The sequence below is a fragment of the Petromyzon marinus genome (genome assembly GCF_048934315.1).
Source record: "Petromyzon marinus isolate PM22_M1 ecotype Great Lakes invasive population chromosome 78 unlocalized genomic scaffold, UKy_Petmar_22M1.pri1.0 chr78_unloc.4, whole genome shotgun sequence".
Classification (NCBI taxonomy): domain Eukaryota; kingdom Metazoa; phylum Chordata; class Hyperoartia; order Petromyzontiformes; family Petromyzontidae; genus Petromyzon; species Petromyzon marinus.
The window spans coordinates 232278-248631 of record NW_027422628.1 but is presented as its reverse complement, the minus strand read 5'-3'; the positions used below and the strand labels follow the sequence as shown (position 1 = coordinate 248631).

Genomic DNA, 16354 nt, shown 5'->3' with positions numbered 1-16354 from the left:
GTGACACTCTTACTAGGTGTGTGACACTCTTACTAGGTGTGTGACACTCTTACTAGGTGTGTGACACTCTTACTAGGTGTGTGACACTCTTACTAGGTGTGTCACACTCTTACTAGGTGTGTCACACTCTTACTAGGTGTGTGACACTCTTACTAGGTGTGTCACACTCTTACTAGGTGTGTGACACTCTTACTAGGTGTGTGACACTCTTACTAGGTGTGTGACACTCTTACTAGGTGTGTGACACTCTTACTAGGTGTGTGACACACTCTGACTAGGTGTGTCACACTCTTACTAAGTGTGTGACACACTCTTACTAGGTGTGTGACACTCTTACTAGGTGTGTGACACTCTTACTAGGTGTGTGACACTCTTACTAGGTGTGTCACACTCTTACTAGGTGTGTGACACACTCTTAGTAGGTGTGTGACACTCTTACTAGGTGTGTCACACTCTTACTAGGTGTGACACTCTTACTAGGTGTGTGACACTCTTACTAGGTGTGTCACACTCTCACTAGGTGTGTCACACTCTTACTAGGTGTGTGACACTCTTACTAAGTGTGTGACACACTCTTACTAGGTGTGTCACACTCTTACTAAGTGTGTGACACACTCTTACTAGGTGTGTGACACTCTTACTAGGTGTGTCACACTCTTACTAGGTGTGTCACACTCTTACTAGGTGTGTGAAACTCTTACTAGGTGTGTCACACTCTTACTAGGTGTGTGACACTCTTACTAGGTGTGTGACACTCTTACTAGGTGTGTGACACTCTTACTAGGTGTGACACACTCTTACTAGGTGTGTGACACTCTTACAAGGTGTGACACACTCTTACTAGGTGTGTGACACTCTTACTAGGTGTGTGACACTCTTACTAGGTGTGTCACTCTCTTACTAGGTGTGTCACACTCTTACTAGGTGTGTCACACACTCACTAGGTGTGTGACACTCTTACTAGGTGTGTGACACTCTTACTAGGTGTGTGACACTCTTACTAGGTGTGTGACACTCTTACTAGGTGTGTGACACACTCTTACTAGGTGTGACACACTTACTAGGTGTGTGACACACTCTTACTTGGTGTGTGACACTCTTACTAGGTGTGTGACACTCTTACTAGGTGTGTAACACTCTTACTAGGTGTGACACACTCTTACTAGGTGTGACACTCTCACTAGGTGTGTCACACTCTTACTAGGTGTGTGACACACTCTTACTAGGTGTGTGACACTCTTACTAGGTGTGTGACACTCTTACTAGGTGTGTGACACTCTTACTAGGTGTGTGACACACTCTTACTAGGTGTGTGACACTCTTACTAGGTGTGTGACACTCTTACTAGGTGTGTGACACAATCTTACTAGGTGTGTGACACTCTTACTAGGTGTGTGACACACTTACTAGGTGTGTGACACTCTTACTAGGTGTGTGACACTCTTACTAGGTGTGTCACACTCTTACTAGGTGTGTGACACTCTTACTAGGTGTGTGACACTCTTACTAGGTGTGTGACACTCTTACTAGGTGTGTCACACTCTTACTAGGTGTGTGACACTCTTACTAGGTGTGTGACACTCTTACTAGGTGTGTGACACTCTCACTAGGTGTGTGACACTCTTACTAGGTGTGTCACACTCTTACTAGGTGTGTGACACTCTTACTATGTGTGTGACACTCTTACTAGGTGTGTTACACTCTTACTAGGTGTGTGACACTCTTACTAGGTGTGTGACACTCTTACTAGGTGTGTGACACTCTTACTAGGTGTGTGACACTCTTACTAGGTGTGTGACACTCTTACTAGGTGTGTGACACTCTTACTAGGTGTGTCACACTCTTACTAGGTGTGTGACACTCTTACTAGGTGTGTGTCACTCTTACTAGGTGGGTCACACTCTTACTAGGTGTGTGACACTCTTACTAGGTGTGTGACACTCTTACTAGGTGTGTCACACTCTTACTAGGTGTGTGACACTCTTACTAGGTGTGTCACACTCTTAGTAGGTGTGTGACACTCTTAGTAGGTGTGTGACACTCTTACTAGGTGTGACACACTCTTACTAGGTGTGTGACACTCTTACTAGGTGTGTGACACTCTTACTAGGTGTGTGACACTCTTACTAGGTGTGTGACACTCTTACTAGGTGTGTCACACTCTTATTAGGTGTGTGACACTCTTACTAGGTGTGTCACACTCTTACTAGGTGTGTCACACTCTTACAAGGTGTGTCACACTCTTACTAGGTGTGTGACACTCTTACTAGGTGTGTGACACACTCTTACTAGGTATGTGACACTCTTACTAAGTGTGTCACACTCTTACTAGGTGTGTCACACTCTTACTAGGTGTGTGACACTCTTACTAGGTGTGTGACACTCTTACTAGGTGTGTGACACTCTTACTAGGTGTGTGACACTCTTACTAGGTGTGTGACACTGTTACTAGGTGTGTGACACTCTTACTAGGTGTGTGACACTCTTACTAGGTGTGTCACACTCTTACTAGGTGTGTCACACTCTTACTAGGTGTGTGACACTCTTACTAGGTGTGTGACACTCTTACTAGGTGTGTCACACTCTTACTAGGTGTGTGTCACTCTTACTAGGTGTGTGACACTCTTACTAGGTGTGTGACACTCTTACTAGGTGTGTCACACTCTTACTAGGTGTGTCACACTCTTACTAGGTGTGTGACACTCTTACTAGGTGTGTGACACTCTTACTAGGTGCGTCACACTCTTACTAGGTGTGTGTCACTCTTACTAGGTGTGTGACACTCTTACTAGGTGTGACACACTCTTACTAGGTGTGTGACACTCTTACTAGGTGTGTGACACTCTTACTAGGTGTGTGACACTCTTACTAGGTGTGTGACACTCTTACTAGGTGTGTGACACTCTTACTAGGTGTGTCACACTCTTACTAGGTGTGACACACTCTTACTAGGTGTGTGACACTCTTACTAGGTGTGTGACACACTCTTACTAGGTGTGTGACACTCTTACTAGGTGTGTGACACTCTTACTAGGTGTGTCACACTCTTACTAGGTGTGTGACACTCTTACTAGGTGTGACACACTCTTACTAGGTGTGTGACACTCTCACTAGGTGTGTGACACTCTTACTAGGTGTGTGACACTCTTAGTAGGTGTGTGACACTCTTACTAGGTGTGTCACACTCTTACTAGGTGTGTGACACTCTTACTAGGTGTGTCACACTCTTACTAGGTGTGTGACACTCTTACTAGGTGTGTGACACACTCTTACTAGGTGTGTCACACTCTTACTAGGTGTGTGACACTCTTACTAGGTGTGTGACACTCTTACTAGGTGTGTGACACACTCTTACTAGGTGTGACACACTCTCACTAGGTGTGACACTCTTACTAGGTGTGACACACTCTTACTAGGTGTGTCACACTCTTACTAGGTGTGTGACACTCTTACTAGGTGTGTCACACTCTGACTAGGTGTGTGACACTCTTACTAGGTGTGTGACACTCTTACTAGGTGTGTGACACACTCTTACTAGGTGTGTCACACTCTTACTAGGTGTGTGACACTCTTACTAGGTGTGTCACACTCTGACTAGGTGTGTGACACTCTTACTAGGTGTGTGACACTCTTACTAGGTGTGTGACACACTCTTACTAGGTGTGTGACACTCTTACTAGGTGTGTGACACTCTTACTAGGTGTGTCACACTCTTACTAGGTGTGTGACACTCTTACTAGGTGTGTCACACTCTTACTAGGTGTGTGACACTCTTACTAGGTGTGTCACACTCTTACTAGGTGTGTGTCACTCTTACTAGGTGTGTGACACTCTTACTAGGTGTGTGACACTCTTACTAGGTGTGACACACTCTTACTAGGTGTGTGACACTCTTACTAGGTGTGTGACACTCTTACTAGGTGTGACACACTCTTACTAGGTGTGTCACACTCTTACTAGGTGTGTCACACTCTTACTTGGTGTGTGACACTCTCACTAGGTGTGTCACACTCTTACTAGGTGTGTGACACTCTTACTAGGTGTGTGTCACTCTTACTAGGTGTGTGACACTCTCACTAGGTGTGTGACACTCTTACTAGGTGTGTGACACTCTTACTAGGTGTGTGACACTCTTACAAGGTGTGTGACACTCTTAGTAGGTGTGACACACTCTTACTAGGTGTGTGACACTCTTACTAGGTGTGTCACACTCTTACTAGGTGTGTGACACTCTCACTAGGTGTGTGACACTCTTACTAGGTGTGTGACACACTCTTACTAGGTGTGTCACACTCTTACTAGGTGTGTCACACTCTTACTAGGTGTGTCACACTCTTACTAGGTGTGTGACACTCTTACTAGGTGTGTGTCACACTCTTACTAGGTGTGTGACACTTACTAGGTGTGTCACTCTCTTACTAGGTGTGTGACACTCTTACTAGGTGTGTGACACTCTTACTAGGTGTGTGACACTCTTACTAGGTGTGTGACACTCTTACTAGGTGTGTGACACTCTTACTAGGTGTGTCACACTCTTACTAGGTGTGTGACACTCTTACTAGGTGTGTCACACTCTTACTAGGTGTGTGACACTCTCACTAGGTGTGTCACACTCTTACTAGGTGTGTGACACTCTTACTAGGTGTGTCACACTCTTACTAGGTGTGTCACACTCTTACTAGGTGTGTGACACTCTCACTAGGTGTGTGACACACTCTTACTATGTGTGTGACACTCTTACTAGGTGTGTGACACTCTTACTAGGTGTGTGACACTCTTACTAGGTGTGTGACACTCTTACTAGGTGTGTGACACTCTTACTAGGTGTGTCACACTCTTACTAGGTGTGTGACACTCTTACTAGGTGTGTGACACTCTTACTAGGTGTGTCACACTCTTACTAGGTGTGTGACACTCTCACTAGGTGTGTGACACTCTTACTAGGTGTGACACACTCTTACTAGGTGTGTGCCACTCTTACTAGGTGTGACACACTCTTACTAGGTGTGTGACACTCTCACTAGGTGTGTCACACTCTTACTAGGTGTGTGTCACACTCTTACTGGGTGTGTCACACTCTTACTAGGTGTGTGACACTCTTACTAGGTGTGTGACACTCTTACTAGGTGTGTGACACTCTTACTAGGTGTGTGACACTCTTACTAGGTGTGTCACACTCTTACTAGGTGTGTGACACTCTCACTAGGTGTGTGACACTCTTACTAGGTGTGTGACACTCTTACTAGGTGTGTCACACTCTTACTAGGTGTGTGACACTCTTACTAGGTGTGACACACTCTTACTAGGTGTGTGACACACTCTTACTAGGTGTGTGACACTCTTACTAGGTGTGTGACACTCTTACTAGGTGTGACACACTCTTACTAGGTGTGTGACACTCTTACTAGGTGTGTCACACTCTTACTAGGTGTGTGACACTCTTACTAGGTGTGTAACACTCTTACTAGGTGTGTGACACTCTTACTAGGTGTGTGACACTCTCACTAGGTGTGTGACATACTCTTACTAGGTGTGACACACACTCTTACTAGGTGTGTGACACTCTTACTAGGTGTGTGACACTCTTACTAGGTGTGTGACACACTCTTACTAGGTGTGTGACACTCTTACTAGGTGTGTGACACTCTTACTAGGTGTGTGACACTCTTACTAGGTGTGTGACACTCTTACTAGGTGTGTGACACACTCTTACTAGGTGTGACACACTCTTACTAGGTGTGTGACACTCTTACTAGGTGTGTCACACTCTTACTAGGTGTGTGACACTCTTACTAGGTGTGTGACACTCTTACTAGGTGTGTGACACTCTTACTAGGTGTGTCACACACTCTTACTAGGTGTGTGTCACACTCTTACTAGGTGTGTGACACTCTTACTAGGTGTGTGACACTCTTACTAGGTGTGTGACACTCTTACTAGGTGTGTGACACTCTTACTAGGTGTGACACTCTTACTAGGTGTGTGACACTCTTACTAGGTGTGTGACACACTCTTACTAGGTGTGTGACACACTCTTACTAGGTGTGTCACACTCTTACTAGGTGTGACACTCTCACTAGGTGTGTGACACTCTTACTAGGTGTGTGACACTCTTACTAGGTGTGACACACTCTTACTAGGTGTGTGACACTCTTACTAGGTGTGTCACACTCTTACTAGGTGTGTCACACTCTTACTAGGTGTGTCACACTCTTACTAGGTGTGTGTCACACTCCCCAGCCTACAACACAGCCTACAGCCTACAATACAGCCTACAACACAGCCTACAGCCTACAACACAGCCTACAACACAGCCTACGACACAGCCTACGACACAGCCTACAGCCTACAACACAGCCTACAACACAGCCTACAGCCTACAACACAGCCTACAACACAGCCTACAGCCTACAACACAGCCTACAACACAGCCTACAACACCACAACACAGCCTACAACACCACAACACAGCCTACAACACAGCCTACAACACAGCCTACAACACAGCCTACAGCCTACAACACAGCCTACAGCACAGCCTACAACACAGCCTACAGCCTACAACACAGCCTACAACACAGCCTACAACACAGCCTACGACACAGCCTACAACACAGCCTACAACACAGCCTACAGCCTACAACACAGCCTACAACACAGCCTACAACACAGTCTACAGCCTACAACACAGCCTACAACACCACAACACAGCCTACAACACCACAACACAGCCTACAACACAGCCTACAACACAGCCTACAGCCTACAACAAACCTACAACACAGCCTACACCCTACAACACAGCCTACAGCACAGTCTACAACACAGCCTACAACACAGCCTACAGCCTACAACACAGCCTACAACACCACAACACAACCTACAACACAGCCTACAACACAGCCTACAGCCTACAACACAGCCTACAACACAGCCTACAACACAGCCTACAACACAGCCTACAGCCTACAACACAGCCTACGACACAGCCTACAACACAGCCTACAACAGCCTACAACACAGCCTACAGCCTACAACACAGCCTACGACACAGCCTACGACACAGCCGACGACACAGCCTACAGCCTACGACACAGCCTACAGCCTACGACACAGCCTACAGCCTACAAGACAGCCTACAACACAGCCTACAGCCTACAACACAGCCTACAACACAGCCTACGACACAGACTACAACACAGCCTACAACACAGCCTACAGCCTACAACACAGCCTACAACACAGTGTACAACACAGCCTACAACACAGCCTACAACACAGCCTACAGCCTACAACACAGCCTACAACACAGCCTACAACACAGCCTACAGCCCACAACACAGCCTACAACGCCTACAGCCCACAACACAGCCTACAACACAGCCTACAGCCTACAACACAGCCTACAACACAGCCTACAGCCCACAACACAGTCTACAACACAGCCTACAACACAGCCTACAACACAGCCTACAGCCTACAACACAGCCTACAACACAGCCTACAGCCTACAACACAGCCTACAACACAGTCTACAGCCTACAACACAGCCTACAACACAGCCTACAACACAGCCTACAGCCTATGACACAGCCGACGACACAGCCTACAACACAGCCTACAACACAGCCTACGACACAGCCTACAACACAGCCTACAGCCTACGACACAGCCGACGACACAGCCTACAGCCTACGACACAGCCTACAACACAGCCTACAACACAGCCTACAGCCTACGACACAGCCGACGACACAGCCGGCTTGCAGCGTCACTCACCACGTGGTGCACCCCCTGACGGTGACCTCGCCGCTGGCGAAAGTTTGGTCTCCGTGCTTGCAGGAGCAGTCCTCAGGCGAGACGCAAAGCCCACTGTAGTCTCTCTTCATTCTACACACACACAGAGACACACAAAGACACACACAGAGACACACAGAGAGACACACAGAGAGACACACAGAGAGACACACAGAGACACACACACACACAGAGACACACAGAGACACACACAGTTACACAGTTACACACAGTTACACACACACAGACACACAGTTACACACAGTTACACACAGTTACACACAGAGACACACACAGAGACACACACACACACACAGTTACACACACACAGAGACACACACACAGTTACACACACACACAGTTACACACAGTTACACAGTTACACACAGTTACACACAGAGACACACACAGAGACACACACACACAGTTACACAGTTACACACACAGTTACACACACACACAGTTACACACACACACAGACACACAGTTACACACAGTTACACAGTTACACACAGTTACACACAGAGACACACACAGAGACACACACACACAGTTACACACACACAGTTAGACACAGTTACACACACAGTTACACACACACAGTGACACACACAGAGACACACATACACACACAGTTACACACACACAGTTACACACACACACAGTTACACACAGAGAGACAACAACAATAACAAAAACCGCCATTCGCCACTAAGTGGCGGTGACGTCACCACGACGCTTGTGCCAGGCTATGTGCACCCTGAGGCCACGTGAAGTGTCGAACGCCCGCTGGCAGGAGGTCACGGGGCAGACCCAGCAGGTGCCACGGGTCGACTGACTGAGATGACTGGCTGATGCACCACCTGTGCCCCCTACTGTGCCAACCTGCTGTGCTTTAGCCACCCGGCGCTCCACTCGTTGTTCTGAGCGTCGCTCCTCCGCCCTCCGTTGTTGTTGGAGGGCGACTACCTCCAACTGCCCAGTAGCATCCTTCACGAGCCTCCTCCACAGAGGCCGATCTTGACACCGCTGGTACCAGTCATCGGCAAGTCCACTCAGCTCCACGTCCTCCTGTACCACATCACTCCATCTCTTCTCTAGCCCGTGCCGCGCCCGCTTAGCCCCCTCAATCCGGCCGAACAAAAGCTGTTTCGGCATGCGGTGGCTGGGCATGCGGGCTACATGACCCAGCCATCGCAGCCTTGCCCGCCGGAGGAGCTCACCGATGGGACCTTGCCCAGATCTTTCAAGGATTTGTGAGCTCCTCACACAAACCAGTCTGGTTAAACCCAGGATGGATCGTAAGCAGGCCAGCCTAAATGTTCTAACCGGCGAAGATGTTCCATTAGGGGGGTCCACGTTTCGCAAGCGTAGAGAAGGGAGGGAATGACCGTGGCCGAGAAGACCTGAAGCTTAGTGCGGAGCAACAGACCAGGTAGCTTCCACACAGCGTTACGCAACCGATGAAAAGATATTGCCGCTCGACTGATTCGGAGTGAGACCTCTGCTGTTAAACTGGAGCCGGTCATAAGCACACTGCCCAGGTATGGGAAACTCTCCACTCTCTCCACAACTGCCCCATCACCGATTGGAAGTTGTGAGGGTGGAGTGTCCGATGGTACAAAATACCCAGGCAGGTGCTTAGTTTTGGTGGGGCTGATGGTAAGGCCCCACCTCTTAGTGGCACGCTCCAGTCTCAGCAGCAGCGTCTCCAACTCCTCCTCTGAATGAGCAGCTATTACCAAATCATCGGCATACATAACGTGGTTGAGCAATAGGGAGCCATCCCTTGACCGCACCCGGGCATCGATCAGCCTCCCATTATATCTGTACCATATGGAGATTCCCCCGGTACAGCTATTGAAGGCGTCACGAACTACGTGGTCAAAATAGATGTTAAATAATGTGGGAGCCAAAAGACATCCCTGTCCTACCACCAAGGTGTACAGGGAATGGCTCTGACTCCCGGCCACGTAGTTTTACCCGGGCCCGCTCACTATCATGAAGGTCCTTAATGATCGTGAGCAGAGGGTCAGGTACTCCAAAAGCACGAAGAACAACCCAGAGCCCAGGCCTACTGATGGGTATCATAGGCCTTGACCAGGTCAATAAAGCAGAGATGTAGGTCTTGCTGGAATTCCCTACACCTCTGCTGTAGCATACGGACGGAAAATATGGCATCTGTGCAGGACCGCCCTTTCCTGAAACCGCATTGGGGCTCCGCAAGCCTCTACTCAGCGTGCCTGGCAAGGTGATGTTGAATAATCCGCGCCAGGACCTTTCCCGGCACACTGAGGAGTGAGATGCCCCTGTAGTTGTTACAGTCTGTGCGGTCCCCCTTCTTAAAGAGGGGGACCACCAGGGCATCCTTCCGATCCTGCGGAACCCGGCCAGTGGTCCAGACTGTTGTTATGATGTCATGTAGGGCAGTCTGTGCACAAACGCCACCCTCCCTCAGCATTTCGCTTGGGAGATCATCTCTGCCTGGTGCCTTTCCTGGTCTCAGACTCCGGATCGCCTTCAGTACTTCCTCAACAGATGGCACCTCAGCCAGCCACTCACAGGGGGTGACTTCTTCCAATATTTGAGGCACCGCAGCCTCAGCAGGGTCATCCTCACTTTGTGCCACGATGTTTTCCTGGCTGAGGGGTATCCCCTCCCCCAGGACCTCACAGAAATGCTCAGCAAACCTGTAAACCTGTTCCTGGGGGTCGGAGATTGGATCACCGTTTTTTCGCCTAATGATGGTAATAGGTGTGGCGCTGCAGGTTACTTTTTTGATGGAGTTAAATAGAGATTTGAGATCGCGGGTCCCTGAGGCAGACTCCATCTCCTCAGCAACCCGTGACCACCACCCATCCTTGCAGCGCCTCACGGCTCTCCGAACCTCCGAGCGAAGGCTGCGGTAAGCCACCTCATTCTCTGACGTGGGATTCTGTAGCCGATGACTGTGGGCCTGTCGCTTTTTCTCAACCATCCTGAACACCTCCTCTGTCAGCCAGGGTCTCTGGGGAGGTCTGGACCACGTACCCAAAGCAGCCATTGCAGCTGCATGAGTCACAGTCCTAAACTTCGCCCATTTACCCTCGACATCAGGAGGAGTCGGGAACGATGCCAATCCCAGCCGCAAGCGATGATGAAATTCTCGCTTGCAACTTTCATCAGATAACTGAGACCAGGCCACTTTAGGTTGGAATGGGGTCCTGGGTGTACACCCACCACCGGAGTGGAAAAATGGCAGGTGCATCTTACAGATGACAAGTCGATGGTCAGAGGGCAGATCAGCTCCACGGAAGGTCATGGTGTCAAGGACATGGGCTCGCATCCACTGTTCCGTCACTATGTAGTCCAGCAGATGTTCTTGCTTGGACCCGGCATGCATCCATGATGTTGTGTGGATGCGCCGATGCCGGAACAGCGTGTTGGTAATTACAAGCCCATGGGCTGCACAAAAATCTAGCAGCCTCCTACCGTTGTTATTGAGCTGATCTGGCCCATGCCCTCCAATCACTCCAGACCAGGTGCCAGTATCATGACCAACTCGGTCATTGAAGTCACCCAACATGATGACTCTATCCCGAGGGGCCACTTTAGCCAGCACCTGTGACAGGAGGTCATAGAAGGCATCTGACTCATCGGCTTTGCCTGCATCCCTCCACGGATGTTCATCTTCGGTGGGGGCATAAGTAACCACGACCACCATTCCTCGCCTCCGGTTGATGGGAATGTGAGCCCAAAGTAGCCTGGGGCTTACAGCTTCCCACACCTCACCGCCACGCTCCCACGCCCCCTTCATTCTTTTGTTCAAAAGAAGACCCACACCCTGTTGTTTGGCAGTCTGCTGCCCCGAGTAGAGGACTGTCCACCCCTCATGGTGGCAGGAGCCAGAGCCGGTCCACCGGACCTCCTGAATGCCACAAAGATACAGGCGGTACCGGTCCAGCTCCCGATAGAGGAGTGGCAGCCTCTCCTCCGCAGTGAGCGTTCGAACATTCCACGTGGCCACACGTAGTGGTTTTTCGATGTTTCTGGAGGAGCCCCGAGGGTAGGTATTCAATCTCCTGGCTCCGCCAATTGGGGTTTGGCCAGGAGACGTCATAGGCGCCTGTCCCCCCGGGGCCTCCGGCACAAGCTTAATAGTTACATATTTCAGTTTACACACACACACACATAGACACACACACACAGACACACACACATAGACACACAGACACACACACAGACACACACACACACACAGAGACACACACACACAGACACACAGAGAGACACACACACAGACACACACACAGACACACAGACACACACAGAGACACACATAGACACACAGACACACATAGACACTAGTAGTAGTACTAACTAGTAGTACTAACTAGCAGTAGTACTAACTAGTAGTACTAACTAGTAGAAGTGTACAGTAGTATTACTAACTAGTATTACTAACTAGTATTACTAACTAGTAGTACTAACTAGTACTAACTAGTAGTACTAACTAGTACTAACTATTAGTACTACTAGTAGTACTAGTTAGTACTACTAGTTAGTAACTAGTTAGAACTAACTAGTAGTACTAACTAGTACTGACTAGTTAGAACTAACTAGTAGTACTAACTAGTAGTACTAACTAGTAGTAGTAACTAGTAGTACTAACTAGTAGTAGTAACTAGTTAGTGCTAACTAGTAGTACTAACTAGTAGTAACTGGTTAGTAACTAACTAGTAGTACTAACTAGTAGTGTATAGTAGTTAGTACTGCTAGTTAGTACTAACTAGTAGTAACTAGTTAGTATTAGTAAGTACTAACTAACTAGTAGTAGTAGCAGCAGTGTCTTCTTACCCTGGGGGGCAGACACAGCCCGGGGTGCAGGGCAGAGGGCATCCGCCCCTGTCAATGTGCGGTGACCCACAGCTGGGCTCACAGGAGGTGCCCTCTGTGAGGCCCTGGTACTCTGCCGAGCACGAGACCAGGAACTCACCCACCGGACAATCTACACACACACACAGTTACACACACACACAGTTACACACACAGTCACAGTGACACACAGCTGGGATCACAGGAGGTGCCCTCGGTGAGGCCCTGGTACTCTGCCGAGCACGAGACCAGGAACTCTCCCACCGGACAATCTACACACACACACAGTTACACACACACACACAGTTACACACAGTCACAGTGACACACAGCTGGGCTCACAGGAGGTGCCCTCTGTGAGGCCCTGGTACTCTGCCGAGCACGAGACCAGGAACTCTCCCACCGGACAATCTACACACACACACAGTTACACACACACACAGACACACACAGTCACAGTTACACACAGCTGGGCTCACAGGAGGTGCCCTCTGTGAGGCCCTGGTACTCTGCCGAGCACGAGACCAGGAACTCACCCACCGGACAATCTACACACACACACACAGTTACACACACACACAGACACACACAGTCACAGTTACACACAGCTGGGCTCACAGGAGGTGCCCTCTGTGAGGCCCTGGTACTCTGCCGAGCACGAGACCAGGAACTCACCCACCGGACAATCTACACACACACACAGTTACACACACACACAGACACACACAGTCACAGTGACACACAGCTGGGATCACAGGAGGTGCCCTCTGTGAGGCCCTGGTACTCTGCCGAGCACGAGACCAGGAACTCACCCACCGGACAATCTACACACACACACAGTTACACACAGACACAGACACACACAGTCACAGTGACACACAGCTGGGATCACAGGAGGTGCCCTCTGTGAGGCCCTGGTACTCTGCCGAGCACGAGACCAGGAACTCACCCACCGGACAATCTACACACACACACAGTTACACACACACACAGTTACACACACACACAGTTACACACACACACAGTTACACACAGACACAGTTACACACAGACACACACAGTCACGGTGACCCACAGCTGGGATCACAGGAGGTGCCCTCTGTGAGGCCCTGGTACTCTGCCGAGCACGAGACCAGGAACTCACCCACCGGACAATCTACACACACACACAGTTACACACACACACAGTTACACACAGACACACAGTTACACACACACACAGTTACACACAGACACACACAGTCACGGTGACCCACAGCTGGGCTCACAGGAGGTGCCCTCTGTGAGGCCCTGGTACTCTGCCGAGCACGAGACCAGGAACTCTCCCACCGGACAATCTACACACACACACACAGTTACACACACACACAGTTACACACACACAGTTACACACACACACAGTTACACACACACACAGACACACAGTCACAGTGACACACAGCTGGGCTCACAGGAGGTGCCCTCCATGAGGCCCTGGTACTCTGCCGAGCACGAGACCAGGAACTCACCCAGCGGACAATCTACACACAGACACAGTTACACACACACACAGTTACACACACACACACAGTTACACACACACACACAGTCACAGTTACACACACACACAGTTACACACACACACAGTTACACACACAGTTACACACACACACACAGTTACACACAGACACAGTTACACACACACACAGTTACACACACACACACAGTTACACACACACAGTTACACACAGTTACACATACAGTTACACACACACACAGTTACACACACACAGTTACACACACAGTTACACACAGACACAGTTACACACAGACACAGTTACACAGTTACACACACACAGTTACACACAGTCACACAGTTACACACAGTTACACACACACACAGTTACACACAGTTACACACACACAGTTACACACAGACAGTTACACACAGACACACACAGTTACACACACACAGTTACACACACACACAGTTACACACACACACAGTTACACACACAGTTACACACAGACACAGTTACACACACACACAGTTACACACAGTCACACAGTTACACACAGTCACACAGTTACACACAGTCACACAGTTACACACAGTCACACAGTTACACAGTCACACACACACAGTCACACACACACAGACACACACACAGACACACACACACACAGACACACACACACACATACACACACACACAGACACACACACAGACACACACACAGACACACACACACACACAGACACACACACACAGACACACACACAGACACACACACAGACACACACACACACACAGACACACACACAGACACAGACACACACACAGACACACACACATACATACACACACACAGACACACACACACAGACACACACACACACAGACACACACACAGACACACACACACAGACACACACACACTCAACACACACACAGACACACACACATACACACACACAGACACACACAGACACACACACAGACACACACACACAATGCAAATGGTTCCCAGGTAGACTTGCAACGCACTGTTAGGGGCAAATGGGTGGGTCGGAGGGAGCGTGGATTGGTGGGTGGGTTAGTGGGTGGGTGACTGGATGGGTGTGTGGGTTAGTGGGTGGGTGGGTTAGTGGGTGTGTGGGTTGGTGGGTGTGTGGATTGGTGGGTGGGTGTGTTAGTGGGTGGGTGAGTGGATGCGTGTGTGGGTTAATGGGTGGGTGGGTGAGTTGGTGGGTGGGTGGGTTAGTGGGTGGGCGGGTTAGTGGGTGGGTGGATGGGTGTGTGGGTTAGTGGGTGGGTGGGTTAGTGGGTGGGTGGGTTAGTGGGTGGGTGGGGTGGTGGGTCGGTGATGAGACAAAGCTCCCCCAGGTAGCCTCTAGCAGGGCTGTAGGGGCAAGTGTTGTCACACACAGACACAGACAAAGCTCCCCCAGGTAGCCTCTAGCAGGGCTGTAGGGGCAAGTGTTGTCACACACAGACACAGACAAAGCTCCCCCAGGTAGCCCTCTAGCATGGTGCTGTAGGGGCAAGTGCTGTCACACACAGACACAGACAAAGCTCCCCCAGGTAGCCCTCTAGCACGGGGGCTGTAGGGGCAAGTGCTGTCACACACAGACACAGACAAAGCTCCCCCAGGTAGCCCTCTAGCAGGGGGCTGTAGGGGCAAGTGGTGTCACACACAGACACAGACAAAGCTCCCCTAGGTAGTCCTCTTGCAGGGGGCTGTAGGGGCAAGTGCTGTCACACACAGACACAGATAAAGCTCCCCCAGGTATCCCTCTAGCAGGTGGGTGTAGGGGCAAGTGCTGTCACACACAGACACAGACAAAGCTCCCCCAGGTAGTCCTCTAGCAGGGTGCTATAGGGGCAAGTGCTGTCACACACAGACACAGACAAAGCTTCCCCAGGTAGTCCTCTAGCAGATGGGTGTAGGGGCAAGTGTTGTCACACACAGACACAGACAAAGCTCCCCCAGGTAGCCCTCTAGCAGGGGGGCTGTAGGGGCAAGTGCTGTCACACACAGACACAGATAAAGCTCCCCCAGGTATCCCTCTAGCAGGTGGGTGTAGGGGCAAGTGCTGTCACACACAGACACAGACAAAGCTCCCCCAGGTAGCCCTCTAGCAGGGTGGCTGTAGGGGCAAGTGTTGTCACACACATACACAGACAAAGCTCCCCCAGGTAGCCCTCTAGCAGGTGGGTGT

At 49.8% G+C, this 16354-nt stretch overlaps 1 protein-coding gene across 1 annotated transcript in view; it reads right to left on the bottom strand.

Moving 5' to 3' along the window:
- LOC116938465 (uncharacterized) overlaps nucleotides 1–16354 on the bottom strand; it is a 96306-nt gene that overhangs the window by 73574 nt on the left and 6378 nt on the right. Inside the window, exons 4-5 of the mRNA XM_076058840.1 lie at nucleotides 12634–13807; nucleotides 7780–7890 (exon numbers count right to left, since the gene is read on the bottom strand). Coding sequence (XP_075914955.1) covers nucleotides 7780–7889 — 110 coding nt within the window. The 5' untranslated portion in view covers nucleotide 7890; nucleotides 12634–13807. The remainder of the gene's footprint in view (nucleotides 1–7779; nucleotides 7891–12633; nucleotides 13808–16354) is intronic.